The sequence below is a fragment of the Haliotis asinina genome, chromosome 11 (assembly GCF_037392515.1).
Source record: "Haliotis asinina isolate JCU_RB_2024 chromosome 11, JCU_Hal_asi_v2, whole genome shotgun sequence".
Classification (NCBI taxonomy): domain Eukaryota; kingdom Metazoa; phylum Mollusca; class Gastropoda; order Lepetellida; family Haliotidae; genus Haliotis; species Haliotis asinina.
This window is the reverse complement of record NC_090290.1, coordinates 3,672,049-3,695,176: the sequence shown is the minus strand read 5'-3', so window position 1 is coordinate 3,695,176 and position 23,128 is coordinate 3,672,049. Positions and strand designations below refer to the sequence as shown.

General features: G+C 41.7%; 1 protein-coding gene across 1 annotated transcript in view; it reads right to left on the bottom strand.

Moving 5' to 3' along the window:
• Positions 1–3,190: 3,190 nt before the first annotated feature.
• Positions 3,191–23,128, bottom strand: part of LOC137256519 (uncharacterized) — a 53,164-nt gene continuing 33,226 nt past the window's right edge. Inside the window, exons 2-7 of the mRNA XM_067794360.1 lie at positions 15,999–16,229; positions 15,109–15,474; positions 12,368–12,538; positions 6,165–6,245; positions 5,472–5,544; positions 3,191–4,701 (exon numbers count right to left, since the gene is read on the bottom strand). Of these exons, the coding sequence (XP_067650461.1) occupies positions 3,822–4,701; positions 5,472–5,544; positions 6,165–6,245; positions 12,368–12,538; positions 15,109–15,474; positions 15,999–16,229 (1,802 nt within the window). The 3' untranslated portion in view covers positions 3,191–3,821. The remainder of the gene's footprint in view (positions 4,702–5,471; positions 5,545–6,164; positions 6,246–12,367; positions 12,539–15,108; positions 15,475–15,998; positions 16,230–23,128) is intronic.

Genomic DNA, 23,128 nt, shown 5'->3' with positions numbered 1-23,128 from the left:
AATGAGCTTTGTATTGTCACAGTATTGTTGACGTAAGGTTATTGGTTTGTAGTGGAAATAAAATTACTTTTCTTGACTGAATGATTATGTTTTGGTTTTTAGAAGTTCATTTTCTGTAATTACATAATAAAACAATTATAGACTGGTGAATTCGGTCAATACCTGTTTTTATGGACCCGCGAAAAGCTTTTCGCGGGTCCATAAAAACAGGTATTGACCTCATCACCAGTCTATAATTGTATATTATTCAGTGAGTGTGACGTTTCGACATAGATACTAATGTCGTTGTCAATCAAATGGCACAGAGTAAGAAATGGAGTTAATATATACATGAATTGTTGTTACAATAAATGAGAAGAAGATGAGTTGTTTAGACAAGTAATGGGGTTGATGTACACAAAGTGATGGCAAGCCAGCAAGCCAGCAAGCCAGAATTTAATAATGAGTACGGTATAGGAGATTGGAAGCCAGTAGAGTGTTGTTATAACAAAGTGGGTTGAAGTACAGAATTATTTTAACAAGTCATGATATTCATAGCCCTCGTTGTACCGCAATGAATGTGGCTGCGGCGACACCTATGCCATGAAATGTTTTTGAGATGTTTGAAAACATTTTTGTGTTGTCTGGGAATACAATTTGAGGACGTTTTTACATTACGTTGTGACAGCTTTATGTAACGGGAGAGGATATATCTTATGTCGATACCCGTCATAGGATCCAAATTGAGTAGATCGATGATAATGCTGTTGATCATTGGACTGTTTGGTCCAGACACAATTATTTACAGACCGTCACCATATAACTGGAATATTGATATGATATAGGATATCTATATAGCGCACATATCCACGCACTAGTGCATGCTCAAGGCGCTGGTATTTTTCCCTCGATCACTGGATGTCAATTTCAACAGCACATCGTGTTTCAATCTCAGCTCCCTGGGGAGTATACAACTCTTGCTGCCAATTGGCGCACCGTGTTTATTGGGGCTCTCTCATCCTAACGAGGTACCCATTCACAGCTGGGTGGACTGGGACATATAGTCACAGTACTTTGTCCATGTTTACTGCACGTTGCTGTACCCGCAACTAGGTGTTTGCATGTATTCATGTGGCCACCATCTGGTCATCTACCAACGAATTCGTGGGTTCTTTCAAGTGCACAGGGTTGTGTACTGTACACTAGGGGTTGTGACAACACTGAAAAAGTCTGCACACAATGCTGACTCCAAGGTTTTTACACCCAATCCCTGGTGGGCTCGATCCCGGTACCTCAACCTCGCTGGATGACTTGCCTGGCGCCTCAGCCGGATCGCCCACCGCGCCCCCAAATATTGCTGAGTACGGCGTTAAAGTAAAACAAACAAACAAAGAAACAAACAAACAAACAAACACACACACACACACAAACAAGCCAACAAGGAAACAAAAACAAAAGACCAAAACCCCCGAAAAACGTCGAGACGATGTCACAATTCAGCAATCCGTACCCTGCAGACAATTAAAGCATATAGATCAATCTTCAAATTTGTCAGTAGGAGTTATGCCCCTTTGACCTCCACTTGGAGGAATTATTTCAATAGTTCTGATTCTGAATGTGTATGTACACACACACACGCGCGTGCGCACAGACACACACAGACACGCACCCACGCACGCACAATGAAAATGATCACCGCTGATCTTCCCATCTAACGGAGAGTCAGTTGCTCAGTTGTGGTGAGAATTTACCGTCGAAAACGATTATGATCACATGGCGGTGAAATGACAGTAACATGGTGAAGCAGAGACAGACGTTGGTTATTTCATAATATAGTATAAACAAAGAGTACTGAGTTGCAATCTATAGTAATTACAAACTATCGTTTCTTCTTGATCCATTCAACTGGTATCACGAGAGAAAGATGGAATTCCTTTGATGTAGCCAGTTGGTTAGTATCCAATATCTACTCCCTCGACGTCATACACGGTATGTATACATCAGCGGCGTGGATGGATGTTCAGACTGTCAATCACTGGAGTACATTAAACATCAAACGGAACGTTACCCTCCTTCCTTAATGACGGAGGTACCTATCTTCAGCTGGCCTTGTGATGCGTGGACGTCCATTTGCTGGTCTGTCTACAGTGACCCCAGTCTTTCTGCAGCTCTGAGTATGTCTTATAACCGTGACCCCAGTCTGTCTTGTAGCTCTGAATAGGTCTTAGAACCGTGATCCCAGTCTGTCTGTAGCTCTGAGTATGTCTTTTAACCGTGACCCCAGCCTGCCTGTAGCTCTGAGTATGTCTTAGAACCGTGATCCCAGTCTGTCTGTAGCTCTGAGTATCTCTTAGAACCGTGACCTCAGTCTGTCTGTAGCTCTGAATATGTCTTCGAACCGTGATCCCAGTCTGTCTGTAGCTCTGAATAGGTCTTAGAACCGTGATCCCAGTCTGTCTGTAGCTCTGAGTATCTCTTAGAACCGTGACCTCAGTCTGTCTTGTAGCTCTGACTATGGCTTAGAACCGTGATACGGTGGCATCCGAGGGTGTTGGGAACAACGTTGTATATCGACCCCATCTGCACCATCACAGTGGCTCTTTCTCTCTCTACAAATGTTACTCGTGGTTACTCGTGCATCATCTCATATATTCTAGTCTCTCTTTATACCCAATATAATCATTCTACAGTCATCTGGATACAAATACTGCTTGAATATTGCTCCGGTTTGGCGACTGATCTTGCTACATGTTAACAAAAAATGGACAAATAGTACTTCGCAAGCAAATATGTAAACAGAGATAAGTTTAGATGTACGAGAGTAAATCGCGCGCGTGTGTGTGTGTGTAGGGGGTGTGGGTGTGGGTGGTTAGTGTACGTTCAAGTCGGTTCAACAGTGAGTGTGGTTTTACACATGGTTTTTCAGCAGTATGTCAGCAAGATCATCCAGGAGACATCAGGCTCAGTTACATTTTGAACACATTTTGTCTTGAGTAAAATTATCCGAGTAGTGGCACCGGAGTGTCCCCGCAGGCATACTGACCATTTGATTCGAAATGTTTGAACAAACTGGGGGGTCGTCATTGGTGGGAACAAACAGCCACAGTAGCGATGGTCTAGAGGGTGATGCGCTGGGACATTATATAAACATACGTCACAAAACATTGCCTTGCATTCTGTCGGCCGAGCTTGATTGGAAAAAAAACACAAGTGCTTTAATAATTTTATTATGTACACTTTTTTTATATTCGGTGGAAATATGTTCGCAAACCAAATGAGAAATGTTTCGACTACTTCGCAGGTTTAGCAAAAATGGTGTTTTTAATTTTGTGTATTGTCACGTTTTCCCCCAAATGAAAAGTGAATATTCTCACATTATAACACATTGATCTGAAAGGTTCCATCCTAAGTGCAGAATAAATAGCATTGTTATGATAATAGGTGATCATTTAGGATGGATTACACGTATATCCAAACAGCACAAAGTTCATTCTCTGATTCTCGCATCTTTCAAGGCAGTCTGGGTTGTTTTTCCACCTCAGTTCATCGTTTGCTCCCTTGATTAAACTGAATTGCACGAGATGGAAACGAATGCACAGAACCAACACGAGTTGTCTCCCTTCTTATGCACACATCACATTGATCTCCGTTCAATGAAATCTGTGGTCAAACTGGAACCCACGTTATCTTGACACTCGATCTTTTCTCACAGACATAATATTCACAGCGGTGGGTATCTTCGTTCTGGCATCAGTCCACAAATACTGCTCTCTAAATATAATATATACAGAATTATCATACAGAAATTAACACCTCACAGAGGAAAACAGCCACTATAGACATTAGTGATCACGTGACTCCTCCTTCACACGATTAGCTTCCTTTGATTTCTGTCTTTGGTTATCCGTGGGTTTGATTCCGGGACGAACAGAACCACTTCCCGGTGAATTCCCGGGAACATTAGTGTATATTGGTTGAGTCGGTTCTGATGTTTTTTTCGTTTTAGTACGGGTATCAGAAACAACGGGTCCCGGTTGGTTCACTGGTCCATTAGAATGATTCACGACACTGCTTGTAGCATAGAGTCCCTCGGAAGACGGATTTGGGGCTTTCACATCTGTAATCTCAACTCCCCGAGGAACATTCTTAGCTGACGGAGTGGCCCGGCTGAGACGGGAATAAAGCAGATAATTCTGGTCCGCAAAACGAGGACTCTTTTGCTCACTGTCTATAACAATATTCTCGTAATCCGAGATTTTAGGGTCACGAAACGATCTCCCTGTTGTTGAGCGAGTTTTGAAAGGCCCGGATGTGTTGGACAATAATCCAGGTGGAGCTGGGTCCGAAAATGTCCGAGTATGCGTCGGCAGTCTCCCGAAGGTTTTCCCGTTCGGATGAGTTCGGGAGAACGTTGAAATGTTCTGCGAAGAAAATGGCAGCTGACTGGGCGGCAAAGGTCGAATTGATGGCCCAAACGTGAATTTCTGAGGATCCCAACGACGGTTATCTCCCTTGCAAACGTCCTCGACCTCTGCGTAACCTGGCGACGCCGGTGTAGCTTGAACACGGGATGCTATTGAATCAGCCACCTCGCAATAACAGTCCCTCAGTATAGGTCGCTCGTGTTTTAACGGGGACGCAGAACTTGGGGGGCTCCCAGGGCTTGTGTCGCAAGGAGTAGGAACTGCATAGACATGCTCAACGCGCTCGATTCTCGGACGTCTGAAATGAATAATTAAACGTAAAGACATGGTACCTGTACCGCTGCATACATTTGGAGTTCTCCAAGAAACTACACCATTCCTCCTGGAAGAATAAGCATATTGTTGAATGAGTTAGACGTACATGTATCGAAGCTTTTCAGCAGTATTTTAGTTAGACGAAAGAGGGTCAGTTTCATGTGGCGTGACTGAGCTGGCATGACTATGGGAGACAACTCGTCATCTGCGATGCGCTGCCGTGATGGTTCTCCTACACTAAATCAGAATCAAATACCCTGAGGGAGTAAAGCATATAAGCATCTGAAGAGATAGAGACATATGTTGCACGTGTAACTGGATGAAACAGCGTAAGATTTTTATTTTAATATTCATCCAGTAATTAAAAGTGACCACAACTTAAAGTATTTAGTGCGGAACTGGGATTGATGTGTTTAACGAATAAAATATGTTTGAATTGTCATCGCACTAAAACCCAAAAATAATTTAAAAAGGACTTAATAAAAATAGCTTATGTTTAAATATATCACGACTGTCATCAAATGGACTACACAAATGCGAGAGTTCCGATTTCGACGGAAATACCCGAATGACCACTCATGTCAGTCCTGGTATTCCGAATTGAAGGCTACGGAAAAACGCGAGTGGTTCCGAATGTAAATCATGTTTTGTTACATTCTGTTACATGAAGCTGTCTCTACGCTACATGCATTGACTGAAAGGGACGAGTGAATTTGGAAGTAAGGTGCATGTATGAGGCACGAATTGACTTACTTCAAGAATATCACTGTCAGGATGATGGCCACGAGCAGGACAGCTCCGATTGTCGACACCACGATAATCACAACTGGAAAGAAGGAAGTCGTTGAATAAAGCGAAATGCTGACAGAGACGTGAGGATATGGGAATGACTATTGTTTTAGGGCGCTTTAGCAATATTCTAGGGATATCAATGCAACAGAGCCAGAAATGTACAAACAGAACCCATTTGGAAATTAAACCACGGTTTCAGTCAGTTGGACCAGTAAATCTCCAAGTCACTGATCCGACATGCTAGTGAATTTTCACTGGAACTTTTTTCACTCAGTAACGCTAAAACAACTTTGATGAAAAACAAATACAATGAACTAACATAGAAGAAAATAAATCTTGACACTACGTTCTGATAGATTCCGACATTATAGAAGTGATATATTGCCACACAGTATGGACAGGACAGAATACAATAATTAGGCATACTGACATATGTGGATACATTTATATTATTTTATTCGTTACATTTACGTTTTTATATCATTATCTCACTCAAATATACATATTTGCCAGTAAACAATTGTAATTTAATAAAAAGAATATGTTGGTTACTTTGGTCAAGACAGATTTACAACCTGTTCGAATCGACGTAAGTACTGAATCTTGTGTCCCTGTTCATAGTCTAATTATTCCAATTTGTCGCTATAGACCTACCTGTGATGCTGATTTTCTCCCGCTCGCTAGATGGCGTCTCCGTGCTGGTTAAGGCAGTGTTCAGTGTCGAGGTATACCAGTCTACAAACAACAATTCCATATTTTGTAAAATGTGAGGTGAATATTAAGACTGAACAACAGCTTGACGTCCCAACTGCATAAAACATGCCATGTGTCCAACTCAACCAAATGCTGGCAAGAAGGCATCATTCCAATTCTAGGTTGCACTTCCCCATAATGAAAAGTTCAAAGTTTGCAATCACTTGACTTATAAGTCTTGGTACTTGAATCTGAACTCGGGGTTACAGACTTCCTTCTAGGAAGGCTTTCTGCAAGGTCGCATGTGTATACGCTCGCCACGTGCACGGTGGGAGTCTGTAAAGCTGTTGAGTGAAGAGAACCGTATAAAACTGAAGAGATCCGTATTCACGAGATACAGTGAAACGGTTTTTGAAAACATCTCCTTTCAAGGTTACCACGCCTGGATTAATGATGGTAAGATTAAGGAGCCCAGATATAGACAAAATACGCCAGCACGGAAATTCGCTAACAGGTAACATTGTATTTTGGGGCTTATATTTCGTTAACGTAAGAACACAAACACCGGTCAATGTTATCTAAAAGCGTTTTCGTGTTATTATCTATTGCAATAAGGAACACCGAGCATCACTGAAACCTGTCCGATATCTTTCTGTGTTCTGTCTCACTGCTCGTACACGTCATGAGATCGAATGATAATATAACGTATAAACGATAAGGGCTGACGTATGAGACGTTGGAGCCCTGATCATGTTTATCTATTGGCTATCAGTCTCGCTGCACGATGGGTGTTTCTGGAAGTATCTGTTTTTTCATTCAGATCAACAAACGGTGGGTAAACAGTTCTCACGTTTAAGGAAGGTGGGCGCAGTTTAGGCAGTTTCCCAGATCTGACGCACCTGTTTCTTTGAGGAGTCGGACAGATGTCGCCTTTAGGTCAGTTTTCATTACGTGTATGTTCCGTAATACCTGGAGCCCTATCCGAGGAATTTTTTTGGAGACATATCCTACCCAACAAAAGGTTTGACTCACTAGTGTAAATGTAGTTAGTTACTGTATTCCATACAGTGTAAAGGTGCTGTTTACACATGTACCGATGTATTGTATAGCACATATTCGTAATGCTGATAAAGTTATTGTCGTATGGTCAATAAATGATGGAACTCAGTGAAAACTGGAGAATTCTTAAGAAAGTATTACACAAAAACTGTTGACATACACGATATTTGCACATGCTTTTCAGTCATTTGATGCATAGTCCTCACGTAATTCGTCTGCATAAGATTTGCAGTTGGTTTCCCAAAGGTAGTGGAGAAATTCATCTTCGATGTGACCATGTATATGCTACAGTCAGATGCTGAAATCAATGAGTGAGTGAGTTTAATTTTACGCCGCACCCAGCAATAGTCCAGCTATATGGCGGCAATGAGTAAATAATCGAGTCTGGACCAGACAATCCAGTGATCAACAGCATCGATCTGAGCAATTCGGAACCGATGACATGCGTTAAGTAAGTCAGCGAGCTGGACCACCCGACCTCGTTAGTCGCCTCCTACGAGAAGCATAGTCGCCTTTTATGGTACGCATGGGTCGCTGGAGGCCCATTCTATATTCTATCCCGGATCTTCACGGGTCTGTGAAATTAGTCATTTCGCGAAATGGGTCACATACGATATACTCCAGTGGCTGCCACATGTGGAGCATTGAGTGTATAGTTTGACCAGTGCTTGATGTATACATGTATGTGGTTTAATGTATACATGAATATAGTTTGACCTGTGCTTGATGTATACATGTATGTGGTTTAATGTATACATGAATATAGTTTGACCAGTGTTTTATGTATACATGTATGTGGTTTAATGTATACATGAATATAGTTTGACCAGTGTTTTATGTATACATGTATGTGGTTTAATGTATACATGAATATAGTTTGACCAGTGTTTTATGTATACATGTATGTGGTTTAATGTATACATGAATATAGTCTGACCAGTGTTTTATGTATACATGTATGTGGTTTAATGTATACATGAATATAGTTTGACCAGTGTTTTATGTATACATGTATGTGGTTTAATGTATACATGAATATAGTTTGACCAGTGCTTGATGTATACATGTATGTGGTTTAATGTATACATGAATATAGTTTGACCAGTGTTTTATGTATACATGTACGTGGTTTAATGTATACATGAATATAGTTTGACCAGTGTTTTATGTATACATGTATGTGGTTTAATGTATACATGAATATAGTTTGACCAGTGTTTTATGTATACATGTATGTGGTTTAATGTATACATGAATATAGTTTGACCAGTGTTTTATGTATACATGTATGTGGTTTAATGTATACATGAATATAGTCTGACCAGTGTTTTATGTATACATGTATGTGGTTTAATGTATACATGAATATAGTTTGACCAGTGTTTTATGTATACATGTATGTGGTTTAATGTATACATGAATATAGTCTGACCAGTGTTTGATGCATACATGTATGTGGTTTGATGTATCCATGAACACACATTGACGAGTGTTTGATGTATACATGAATAAAGTTTGACCAGTGTTTGATGTATACATGTATATTGTATGACCGTGGTGTTTTAGGTTCGACCATTGAAAGGATATTTGGTTTGACCATGTCATGATGCATGGATAGTTCGACCGGCACTACTGTGGATATCTGTTGGTAATGTCCATGTCCACCTTGAACTGATACTTCAAGATATCACAGCAAATTAACTTGGTGTGAAAACAGTCCAACAACCTGCTCGCACTAGTATCCCTTTCCGATACATGTCCACCGTCGGCTATCAAAGTTTTTTTGTGTTTTGCGTACGCTTTGTCTGTGTGCGTGTGTGAAAGAGAGAGAGAGAGTATGTGTGTGTATGCGTGCGCGCGTCTGCTAGCGTGTGCGAGCGTGTGAATGTTTTCTACAGAGATGCAGCATCATGAATCTTGTGGTTTAGGTGCACGTCAGAGACATAACATAACGCAGATGACATAGCATGCTTTCTACCTGAAACCGTTAAAGCGAACGACGCATCGTCATTCGGCAGATATTGCTGGGAGCGGCGGCCTACATTTTAAGGTGGTATCGCGCATACATGTACGGCTGGTTGACCCGGAACTGTTTCATTCGGGATTTCACAAAAAAAACGGAACCATTTGAATAAAAAAACCCTATGCTTTTACCTTAAAAATACTACTCATCATCATGGTGCTTCAGTACATTCCTGTAACGGATCAAATCAAATTTCCTCATAATTCTGATAAAACCAATCTGATAATACGTACAATAACACGATTCAGTATAGGTGACGAACACCCTAAGCCGTAACGTCGGTACCACAGAACATCGAACACATCCTGTAACTTGCACGTAGTAGGGACTCATGGAGGATGTGTCTCCACACCTTGACACTTTCCGGAAGCTCGATCAGTGTCTGGAGACCATTGGTTCCGTCGTATTGATTCAGCTCGTCACATGGTCACGGTGGTCCGACTTCGTCAACTGTTTGTGTATGAACTAGCGATGCGATGCGATGACCAAGCCCAGTGCTTAAAGTATTCGCTCAACAAGCCGTACACCAAGGTTCGATTCCCAACATGTGTGCAATGAGTGATGTCCATTTCTGGTGTTCCCAGCTGTGATACTGGATTATTGCTGACACCTGCGTACAACCAAACCCATTTACTTATTCTACGGAATGCTGGATGTCAACCTGGGACCTCATCACAAACCCCATGACAAACAGGAAAAGGATCACTTGACCATGTTATTGCATAATTACACCTTCTGTTGGTTCGTTTGCAAGGACTGCGAGTCGGCGTTTCATGGTTCGGGACTGCAACACCAGCGTGTGAAATAGTTTCCAAATTTTGCGAACTAGTCGGGCTAGTTGTGCCTGAAAGTTACTACCCTACACTGTAATTCGCTAGCCCGAGGAACTAAACAAATGATTACAAAAATATATGAGAATAAGACATTGTCGGCATGACACATGTTTCGTCATTACAATGAGGATATGATCCACATTTTTATGACGTCATAATCCAGCAGTATTTAAACGTGTATTAGAATTTAATAAGTCAGAAACAGTGAGGCATTTAGAAAATGAACTCACGAAAATTCACTAGCCATTCGGGCAAGTGACTATGGAGATTTACTGGCTCGACTGGATGTTGACAATGCTAAATCGTTTTGTTGATCCCTTGTTGATGTAACAAACCTGACACAAGGTTACATACAGACAGAGCATGCATCTGACAGGGCAAGAACAGACAGATTCGGTCTCTGAGAACACAAGTACACAAGAACCTATGGCATGTATGGTTAGTCAACAGAAAGTAACCCAATGCTCAGAGACAAAGATTGTACGTCGCAGGCAATGACGTGACTGACACAGGGTCGTCATCAATAATGAAAGTGGGATGTGTTAATTCAGAGCTGATAGAAGACAGCGTGTGTAGTTCCTAAAGGAGAACAGAATGGTATGTTGTGATCAATGGTCGTGCTGTATGGTGCGATAATTAATGTGGGGAAGAACATAACACCACTGATCATAGCTGGTGAACATTTGATGGCATTCTTCAGATAGCATTCTTTTGTCAAACTATCCTTACATATAAACAACCGACATCTAACCTTGATCTACACCTCCCTAGACATATCTCCCACAGAACACCCCTGGGACGACATTGACTGTCGTGTTCGACAACAACCACATCAGCCGACAAAAACTGGTCTAGGGCCTCCAAAAGGACCGGCGACCCACCAGAGAAATTTTGTGTGTGATAGAGGCTTTTCCGTGTCTAATATTGAAAGCTTTGTTCTGCTGCCACACCTCAGTCTGGGCAACTGTCATGCCCTTACCGGAGGTGTTTTGACTATCATTTTAAATGTTGATTTCGTTGAGAACTTGATGTTTTCAATGCAGTTTACTTCATGGTTGTTTGTTTTAAACTAGACTGATTTGAAACGATGGTAAAGTTTCTTATGGACGCCAGTTTAGTCGTTTGTGTCAATCGTATCAAGATCATTCGTTCTGGTGCTTCTATCACTAAGCAACCCTCACTAAGGTTGACTCCCATTCGTCAACATTAATGCTTCATGAAGGAGCCCCACGACAATTTGATAAATTTGAGTGAATCTACCAAAACATCAATTTTCAGTAAATTTGTAAACAAAGGGAATCGAACATTTGATAAAGTTATTGAAACTGTCATTCATTTTACATACTGTGACTTAAGACAATTAAAAACATCTACAGGGCTGTGAGTGCATCACGACTCTCAACGATACGGTGATAAACAGCCGGTAGGTCACTCCCTCGTTCAGCGCGTCTGTGTCTGTACCAGTGGCGTAATGCTATAATTTCTACAACCAGTAATTATATAGCTATGTATTGTTCAGGACAAGTTCGCGTTGACCTAAATATTTTAGTAATAGACAGATTAAGTGTACAAGTGAATATGAGGCCGGCGCTTTCGGAATTTCTGTTTATACATCTTTGGACTCATTTGTGATGAAGGATTTGTATAAATGAACTAAATATACAGAATCCGTTAAAATATAGCATTACAGAACTGAATTACATACATCCATAATCATAATTGTGCAAAGTCATTCAACATGGCGTGTCACACCTACTCATATTACTGTAGTGTTATAACGGTGTATTTTAACGGAATCTGTGTTTGTTAAGTCTGAAACGTCTTGCGAATCGTGCACAGACAACCCCTTAAAATATCACAGTAAGGTACTTGACATTGCATCAGGAACGACAGTGGTACACCAGCAATATGGAAGCATTTTCAGCAGACACGGAACAGTATCTGATTGATCTTACACTAACAATCCTAAACACAAACAAACAGAAACTAAAAGACAAACAAGACCTAAAAATATGCATTTGTGAAACTTATCTTGCAGCTCATTTGAGCAGACAAAACATGACAATATGTCGACACATTGCGTTAGCTCTGTTCCAGTTATGGTGACAATGTGTCGAATATTCGAAGCATTCAATAACCAGGAAATCAAGACGTAATTCCTTAGTTTCATAGTGGAATCAGGTGCGTCAGAAAATCGGCATGTTATAAACACGGGAAGAGCATGCTATGAAATATTAAAATTTACTCACCAGGAATTGTCGTTGACGACACCATTCCTGCAGTTGGATACAGCGGCCGTAGAATCGGTAGTTGTAAAACATCAGAGGATAAAACACGGCTGGAGGTTCTCAGGCCTTGCGTACATGGCCCCGCAAACTTGAGTAACGGGGGCCGAACAGCATCTTCCGGTGAAGACGTCACTGGACCGGAAACGGAAATGACGTGGAGGATGTTAGAAGAATGTAGCAGTGTCTATCTATCTAAGGAGGTGGTGAACTTGTTGTTGATACATATAGCAGAAAGTAATGCGGTTAACTGTATACAGATTCAGGGCCAGATATGCTGCAGTTTGATCATACATGTGGATTGGATAAGCAGTATGTCCGGAGAAACTCGGTCGCGTATCAACATATTTGTACGGACTTTGATACGTCCAACGTGTACGTGCTACTTCGATTCACAGAATTTTCAATTCGAGATTTGTCTTATAATGTAATACATTAAGAAAATGAAATAATTTTATCTGTGGACTTTTGGAGATCTGATAAAAAGAAATAACAGGTGATTACTAACAAATCATGAAAACTTCAGAACAAGAAGTAAAGTGGCTTTGGTTGTCCAGACAACATGCTCTATTTTTCAGTTCAAAATGTCTGTCGTCTCTTGACCATCCATTCATGTATAACGGACCTTGTACCTGTAAAAGGGGTCGGTGGTCCCCTTACGGAAATTTTCGATTCAAAATGCGAATAACGAACTCTTGCTATAACGAAATGAAGTAACTGGACCTTTAAGTTCGTTACAACAGTAGTTTATCGTATGTACCGGGTTGGTGGGGTAGCCTTGTGGTTAAAGCGTTCGCTCGTCATGCCAAATATACGGACTGATTTCCCACATGGGTACATTGTGTGAAGCTCATTTCTGATCTCTCCTGCCGCGATATTGCTTAAGTATTGTAAATACGAAATACGGCTGAAGTCTGCAATCACTCGCTCAATACAATCCTCCATTATCTTGTACACTGTATCAAATGTTCAGTTTGATAAATACACTAGAACCTTCCCCGATTTGTCTTCAGAGGAATGGTAGCCGATGCCAAACAATGTCATTCGAACTCTGGTCTAGAATTGAGAATTGTGTTGAAAAACAAATAATCGAATCTGGAGGAGACAAGTCAATGATCAACTGCATGAGCATCGATGTACGTAACTGTGATAATATGTGTCAACCAAGTCAGCTAACCTGACCACCCGATCCATTTACTCGCCTCTTACGACAAACATTGGTTGCTGAAGATCAATTCTAGCCCGGATCTTCACGTGATGTAGCTGCAATATTTCACTTCAGCCGAAAGGTCAAAGGTTATGATCAAACCCGATTTGGTCTGGTCACTTCGTCAACCTCATGAGGTTCCCTCTGTGCCACACAAAATCATCGGTATTCATGAAAGCACGGTTCGAATTCTTGAATGATCTTCACGGGTGATCTTCAATGGTTATAGGCTAATTAAGATTTCTCGAGATAACGGTACTTTACACTTCCGTCTAGCCTACCTTGTAAATATACGTTGACTAAGTTCTCCTACGTCATTCTGATGCGGTAGGCAACTCTGTGATTGGTCGGATGAAAGGTACCCATGTACATCCACAGATATATGTATGGTGAAAGCAAGAATTACGATTTGATTTTAACTAGTTTAGGGTAAAAGAAAGAACTGGGCAGACAACAGAAATTGGTAAAATATATAGATATATGCCTCACAGCCAGGTTTTACTCGGGCATGAATATCTTGACAAGAAAAGGGAAAGAAAAAAATATAACGATATTCGGATCCCTGTCTCAGATAAATCATTACATTTACGATAAAGCGAATACGAAAGCAATATTTTGTTCCTGAAAGGTCCCGTGATAGAGTAATGGTGTTTGAAACAAAATGAAAAATGTATTCCCAGCAGTTTTATCATGAACCGCTTCATAAACTAAGACCATCCGGTGAAACATCCGGGTTATCAAGCAATCTGCACTGATACGGGATTGACCGGTCTCTTCCACGCGCAGGGGGAATGTACATCCGTATTAAACAGTGGCTAGAATGAAATATGGAGGAAATTGGTATACCATGCATGCTTATGTACTTGATTGAGTACACAGTTCTGGTTTCCAGTTTGCAGAGTTTCGGAGACTCTTTCCAGTTTGCAGAGTTTCGGAGACTGTTTTCATCCTGGCAACGCTTGTTTTTGCTAAGTTTGAAGTTTATGCTTTCTTTTGCCCGGCACTTTAGATCCATGTGCGAGAGCAACGGCGTTTCTTGTGAGAAAGTTGTCACGAGGCTATTAATTGGTAATGTTTGTTGGTGTTTATCTATGAATTTTGAAATTACTTTAAAATCTTGGAATATGGATTTTGTGAGAAACATGATCGGGTAGAACCAAAGTAATAAAGAATCAGGGGTAATCGGTCTTTCTCTTAAAAACTGTGTATTCCAATGTTGTTTAGACAATGGTTTTGACAGTGGGTTGAGATTATACGTCGCACCGGCATTATGTCTACCATTTAGTATCTTTAGACAGGAACCTGCGAAGTAACAATATCTATATCTAAGAGAATCATTGTGATATTTACTGAGTAAGTGAGAATTATCATTTTTTTAAGAATGACACTTAAATGATCTCAAATCACATTGTACTCCTGCATGGTCGAACCATGATTCGGCGTGACGACCGAACGCTTTAACCACTGGACTACCCTTCAGACATAGTGATTAACCTACCTGCATAAGACAACCAAAATCGGACGTTACTTCCGGGCCACGTTGTCATCAGCTCCACGCTGACGGTGCCACAGGCTATAAGTTCGGTGGTGTTTGAGGGTATCTTGTCGCAGTATTTGACAGACACCACGAGACCGGTGTCGCACACCTGGTAGGTGATGTTCAGGGCGCTGTAGCATTCCATGGAGGAATGCTCGGAAGACACGTCGTGGATGGACAGATGGACGAACCGGTCCTCCGGGGCTGTCACCCTCCACAGACAGCTCCGAGACCGGAAGGCCGCTGGGTAAAATGGCGTCTGGATGTGGCCCTCCCGCCGCCATATTGTTTCTACGGGCCAGCCACATTCATTGCTCATTGACGAAGCTGAAAGGGGCGTTATAAAACACATTAAACTAAACCTCGATCACACACACAATAATGATAGTAACACAACACATAGTCTTGTGTTGCATTTACATAAATTGCATTGAAAACACAATAACAAACCACTTGAAAACAAATGACCCAAATCACAAATTAAGCCCAAGATAAAATAACTTCAGGGGATTTATTCACGAAATAGTTGGCAATCAAATAACAAAACTTCTGTTCATCTAGTCTGACTAGCATTTTTAAAATGTAAGACAAAATGAATAAAATGGCCTGTTTTTGTCTCTCATAAGACTACGTTTTAATAAAAGCAACAGTCATGTTATGTATGACCCGCATTGTCTTGCCGATGTGATGGGGGCACCATGAAATAAAAGAAGATAGTAATGCTACGGGCCCAAACATGCTGCGTACACCTTTCCTTGTAATCGACCATATACGTTTATTGCAATTTCAGAGACTAAACATAAGTATATCTTTATGGCCCGTAGGTCGTATTGCGCTCTGGCCGCACTCACCTGAAACACATACGTATCGGACCCGAAGGGGGTCCGTTCTGCGTCTGCACATCCTCGAGGGATCACATGATCTCGCTCCCATACACATCTGGCGGATGTTCTGATACGCCGCTTCGTTCGGTGTCCCCCTGAAGTTGGTGACGCTGTCCACGAAGATCAATGAGTTATTATCGCAAGCGAAGGATTCGTCTCTTGGGCGAATGTTGCATATCAGCCATTCACAGGCTTCTCCTGAAACAGAGTGAGTGAGTGAGTGAGTGGGAGAGTGAGAGGGGCAGGGAGGCAGGGACTGTCAGAGTGAGTGAGCGTGAGAGTGACAGAGTGCGTACATGAGTTTGGGACGATGGGAGGGCGTGCGTGAGTGAAGCCACACTCAACAATTTTTAATCTTAAATGCGGCTGGGTGAGAGAGTGAGATGTTCCGACTTGTTTAACAAATGACCAACACTGTCAACGATTCTGCTTGTCAAAAGGTAGCCCGTAAATAACTGACTATATTATTTCTGAGGAGAGGTCGTCCCATCTATATAAGTGGTTAATATTGGGAAGCACAGGTCATGATTAGGCCGTGTTTCGAAACCCAGTCATCACCTCCTGACACAAGTAAGGGACACAACTCTGCGGGGAATACATGTAGTGCTGACATACCATCTGGATGTCTGTACAGAGCCGTTAACTTGTAGTCTGTCTCAAAGTCCCCAAATGTCAATATCTATTTTCGACGCTCATATGATGATTTTCAAAACTTCCAAAATTGCAACAGGATCAAGATTCTAATCTCTCCTTTTGGTCTTCGTTGAAGTTAAAATTTAACTACATGCACTTTTCCCAATAACAAATCTACAATTACAATTCGTCAAAGACAAAACGCTAGTGTGTAAGAAGAAGGAAGGAAGGAAGTATTCAACCATTATGATGGATTCACAGAATAATTTCTGCAAGTGATATTAGCAGATAACGTTCCAAGAAGTCAATAGCCAGTGTGGTTTCTAAAATGATGAAACTGACGCAAACACACGCCATTATAAAAACGTTAAGACAAATAAAAACATATTTTCCCAGTATAAAACCGCGAGGGTATAATTACGAGGTGGAGTAAATCGAGTAAATCTTTTCAGTTCAGTCTGGCACAACCGACATGAACGTTGATTGTCATATCGATTCCTTGGTCTACCAGAACCATGCCGTTATTAAACAGTCGTGTCAGCTGGCAGTTCTAGCCCCAATATTTCAGCCGGACAATGTGTTTTGTCTGTCAGCGCTCCACCTGTAGCTTGATGTTGAACCCTGACTCGCCTTTATATTACTTATATTCTGTTCAAAACGGTGTTAAACTCAACTACCTACACAGGACGAAGGGCAAAACAATATTGGAAAAAACGGAACCTTTTTCATAACAATCACACAGACTCTCAACCATCTGCAAAACATCTGCAGGCTCCGGGAGTATGGTCTCGAGGGTATACCGGAGAGCACATGCGCTCTTTTCGGACCACGTGCACCATGATTACAAGTTTAACTTGTAAATATCATTAGCCACACAGCCACCATATCTAAGCAAGCCCTAACACGTTAACTAATCATGTTTACATAGATATGCCGACTAATATCCAAGACGACTTGAAAACCTGGTCGAGGTATTACATAACAGTGGTGTGCGTGAGGGGTGGCGTTCGCCCGAAGCCATGCTTATTCCGCACCGCTCTTTCCCGGAGAGACTCGTTATCAGTTCTTATCGGAAAGGTCAGCGTAAGCACACAATAACCAAGCTTCGGTAATACTCGTGTCTGATCTTACAGATACTTGTCTGTGATTCCTAAGTAACTCGCGTGTTATTCCACATCCTGTTAATTACATCATTATGGGAAGGTGAAAGGGGCGAATGTGCCAAGGGGCACTGCGGCGGTAACACAGTGTCGGCACGTGTTCATTGGTAAGTGAAGATTGTCTGAGGTTTGTTTTGAATTCCTTGTCGACACTCAAGGCTTCATTGCTTAACGTTTGGAATCTTGTTAAAAAATGTTCACAACTCACGCTGGGATTCAACTTACGATCTAACAACCAGCATGATTCTCTGACTGGAACTGAAGCATTCTCTGACTGGAACTGAATCAACCCCGGCACTTATGGACAAGGAATTATCTCGACACAGCTCAAGATCAGAGACCAAAATGTGCTCCAATTCAGTAGCGAACGATAATAAGATTCTCTAATTTTGAATAAAAAATCCCAGTTGCTTCGATTTTTATGAAAATATAAAAATAATTCAGTTTTGGACAATATATAATTTTTTTCCAAATTTTTCAGTTACAAGCGTTTAGTTTGGAATCCCACGTAAATTCCTGGATAATTCCGTGACTGACATTATGAGCAATCTAGAAAGCGAGCCCGACGACACGATCCTGTTGGTCGTCTTTTACAAATAACACCAAGCATGATGACCAAATGTCACCTGGTATTCTTTGGTTCCGGAATTTTCAGAGACCGAGCACCATGATGTAAATGTTAATAACGGTCCCCAGCTCATATGCAACTATTTGATATAAAAGCTTTCATAAATTGAGCAAATCAAAGTGGCATCATATCGTTAAGATGTACTCCCGTGATGTTTATAAACAGATCCTCTGTATATTCAATGATTATTTATACTTCTCAGCCTTACGTGACATACATTAGTGCACCCTGAAGTCACAGCAGGTGCTTGCTTAACGACGTTCTGTCTGCTGTATCTTCAACATCATGAGGTAGAGCCTCATCTGTTTCAACCATCTCCCTACTCTCTGCGATCAAGCTGTAACGTCCGACACAGCGCTCAGACAGAACGTACTGAAACCAGCCTGATCAACTCAGGAGGGTTTGTAAATCTTCGCGTTCGGTCAGCATCGGACAGTTAGTGAGCACGGTTTTACGACGCTTTTACCTATACGCTAGCAATAAAACAGTCGGCAACACCAGGAATGAGCTTCACACAGTGTACCCATGTGGGAATCGAACCCGAGTCTTCGACGTGACGAGCGGACGCTTTAACCACTAGGCCAGTCAGCATTACGACAGAGAAATGCATCTCTAAATAGAATCGAGTGTTTCATTATTAATAAGCATCGGAAGCAAAACGCGGTGGGATTTACACACTTATATTTAATGTTTTACGTGAGCATGGGGCACTCAGTGATTCCCAAAGAGTGAGTGAGTGAGTTTAGTTTTACGCCACACTCAGCAATAGTCCAGCTATATGGCGACTGTCTGTAAATAATCGAGTGTGGACCAGACAATCCAGTGATCAACACCACCAGCATCGATCTGCGCAATTGGGAACCGATGACATTAGTCTGTCGTACAGACTCTGAAGTAAATATATCCAAGAAAGCCCACGCAAGTCTAGAAAATGTGGCAAGTTATGAAAATGAAGAAGGTCTCGGGTATCCATTTCATTATATTAATTGTTTTGACTATGAACGTTTTTTTCAGTAAAATATGTTCAATTCAGATACTAGTTGCTAGTCTACGATGACATGTGCCAGCCAAGTCAGCGAGCCTGACCACCTGATCCCGTTAGTCGCCTCTTACGACGGGCATAGTCGCCTTTTATGGCAAGCATCGGTTGGAACCCTGGAACCTTCATGGGTCGATTCCCGAAGAGAACAAGCAATGTCGCTAAGGTCACATAATCCCCCACCGCATATTATCAAATCAAATTTAAAAAAGAAAGAAAGTGAAGGTCGTAATTTGAGATGAAGTAAAATGTCAACAAAAACATCACTCTCAAACTGTCTTGATATCTTGCACTGTAGTCACTTAAGACCTTGACCAGTGTATGAAACTCTTAAAAAAACAGTCGCCGTGACCTTGAAAATTAACTGTAACCAAAATCGACTGGGCTCTGCATCTTCCCAAGACAAAGTTTGGTGTTGAATGTGAAGAAAATCCAGTGAACGGTTCTTGACCTTGAGATGAAGGTCAAACCTGACTGAGCCATTTCTTTTACTGTGATAAACCTAGATACGAAGTATGTAAAGGGACTAGTCAACGGTTCTTAAGATATTCCAATTTGTACATACGAACGACCTTGAAAATTAACTAAAGGTCACCAAAATCGACTGGGCCCCGCACCCTCCCTAAATAAAGCTTGGTGCTGAATGGGAAGAAAATACAGAGAACGGTTCTTAAGATATCTCGTTGACAAGGTAAGACGCTAAAGTCCCCTTGTGACCTTGAGATGAAGGTAAAGGTCACCAAATCTGACTGAGACCTTTCTTTCACTGTGATAAATGTAGACACCAAATATGAAAAGAATCTAGTCAACGGTTCTTAAGACTTTCCATTCCGTACCTTTCGGGAGGACAGGTGGACGGGGGGACGGAGCCTATTACTGTATCCCCCGCATCGCGCCATGCGCGCGGCGGGGGATAATGACAAGACATTTAATGTCGGGTGAGAAGATCCCGTGAATATCTTTTTGATCAAATATTTGCAATTTGATGAGTGCAATTTTGTGGTTCTCAACGATGATTGGTCGATCGTATATTTGCACATTTTTTAAGTCCAACTCACGTCTCTGATGATTGGGTTACCTTAGCAGCTGGGGTCATTTTGGATATTTTTATTTCATCTTGTAGATCTATTTTGCAAAGAAGATAAGTATATATACTTCTGGTACTCGATGACCGTCCAAGACAATCGAGGCTGATGCCATCACAATTTGGGGAATACGCATGGAATACCGGTTCATTTTCACAGTCCCTGGACCATGTTAGTTCCCCTTTCACTCAGTGACCCCTGAAATGCGGAAGCTCCAAAATGAACCTAGTCTAGGTTCCCTCGGGTTTTGGTCTCCCTAGGCCTCCTTTTCAATTTAAATGGGTTTATTAACATAGTCAAAGTATTGCTTGTATGTTTGTCGTTTGACGTCTCACTCAGACAGTTTAGAGTTCTATGAGAGCGGTCTATATATAGTCGAGCCTGGACCAGACAATTATATGATTGATATCATCAGCATCGATCTAAACAGTTTGGCAGCCAAGTCAGCGAGTCGGAGCGCCCGATGAAAGAAAACCCATAGGCCTATATTTATTGCCATGGAAGGATTAAACATATGGAGGTTACGGAAGGAAATCTTTCCCATTTCGATACCATTAAACCCAGTATTTGCTCGTTTGCTTGTCATGTTTTTTAAACCCTGTGTTACGTGACCGTTCCCTGACCATCCACACCCATCTTTCCGCTCAACTCCCACCACCAGATTCTCAATGATCTCTCCCTAACATTCCCAGGACCATCCCGAACTGAAACAACACAGACCAGATTAATCCAGATGTATTCTGTTCTTTCAATCTCTGACATTTTCCTCCCTCCGATATCGCCTATCGGAGTCAAGCCGGCCCGTCCCGGTTAACGATAAGGACCGGCGCCCCATGGAACCTTTGCCGTATCCAGTCAAACGGTGCTTTCTTACACGTAACCACCAGACCCGCGTGTTATGCAATCGGCACGAAGTTCCTGTGGAAATACTTTAACCTGTGGTGGTATGTATATTCAAATAACATGGAAGGCGCGTCAGTACGCACGTGCTTCACGTGCATGAAACATAGAATCCGAAATTCCCGTGCGTGTTTGTCATGTTTGCTTGAGAAAACAATTAGCGCCGCGAGAGTGCTACCTGAGTGTTTCATAAGACCTTCACAGCGCTGAACTCGGTGAATCAATATCTTCAAAGTATGGTACAGTGTTTTTCCTTACTCAATGATCTGCTAGCTGAAGAATCACAAATTTCCGTTCAACCAAAACGCTTTTATTACAGGAATTGTCGAGATGCCAAAATGTAAACTCTAACTTTTACAGTTGTCATGGTCCTGGGGCCTGCTTGAACTTTGCTTGAAGAGTGAGTGAGTGAGTTAGGTTTACGCCGCTCTCTGCAATATTCCAGCTATATATTCTACCCTGGTACCTTCACGGGTCTTTGCTTAAAGATTTCTTCCAACGGGGAGGAATGGGAGAGTGTTCCAGTTATATGGCGCGTTCTGTAAATTCAGTGATTGATATCATGAACATCGATGTACCCAATGGTACGACGATGTACGCTGCTTTTAGCAGTGTTTACAGCTATGCTTTGCAATGCCACGGCGGGTTACAATTGAAATGGACTTGACACATTGTACCCGTGTTTTGAATCGAACCCGGTCTTCGGAGTGACCACCGAACCCTTTAACCACTAGGCTAACCGATTGCCCCAGCAGGAGTGAATGTATTGTGCATCGTAACCCCCAAATGATAGAAATATTTCTGCTGTGGTATAACCTTCATGTCTTTCAAATTTTCCATACCGTTTCTATAATTAAGAAGACACGATGTCGTTTCTAAAGTAGTCTAATCCAAAATATGTCATATCTGAATCTTTGAAATAACACTTTCTCAGTAAAATACTTATTCTAGTACGTTTAGGGGGTGAGTCACAGGATTCGAACCACACTTTCAGAGAAATCGATGGTTTTGTTTTGCACAGAGTGAAGCTGAGGAGGTTAACGAAGTGACAAGATCAAATCGGGTTTGACCAAAACCATTGGCCTTTCGGTTGAAGTGAAGAATGTCATCGAGATGTTGCAGCTACATCACTGATCACGTGAAGATCCGGGTTAGAATTGATCTTCAGCAACCCATACGTACCGTGAGGGGCGCGTACCGGGATCAGGATGGCTGACTTGGTTGACACAGGCCATTGTGCCCCAATTCCGTAGATCGATTTTCATACTCTTGATCACTGGATTGTCTGGTCGAGACTCGATACTTACATACATATACCTGGAATATTCTGATTGCTGCAACAGACAAATAGAATGATTCGATCCTATTTAGGCAGCTCTGGGTGATGGTTGAGTGCACAAAGATTCGATTATTTACAAATCGCCGCCATATAGCTGGAATACTGCTGTCTGCGGCGTTAAACAACAACCAACCAGCCAGCTATATCTCGGTATGAAGGTATCACGTCTGGACCAGAGTCAAAACAGTGAGTGAAGTCATGAGCAGCAATCAAAGACATCCGGATCCGCTGACATAGCATCAGTCAGAACATACAGTTGCCGCATGTTTTGATAAGCAAGAAAGCTATAGGTATCCATGATAACAAACGAGTG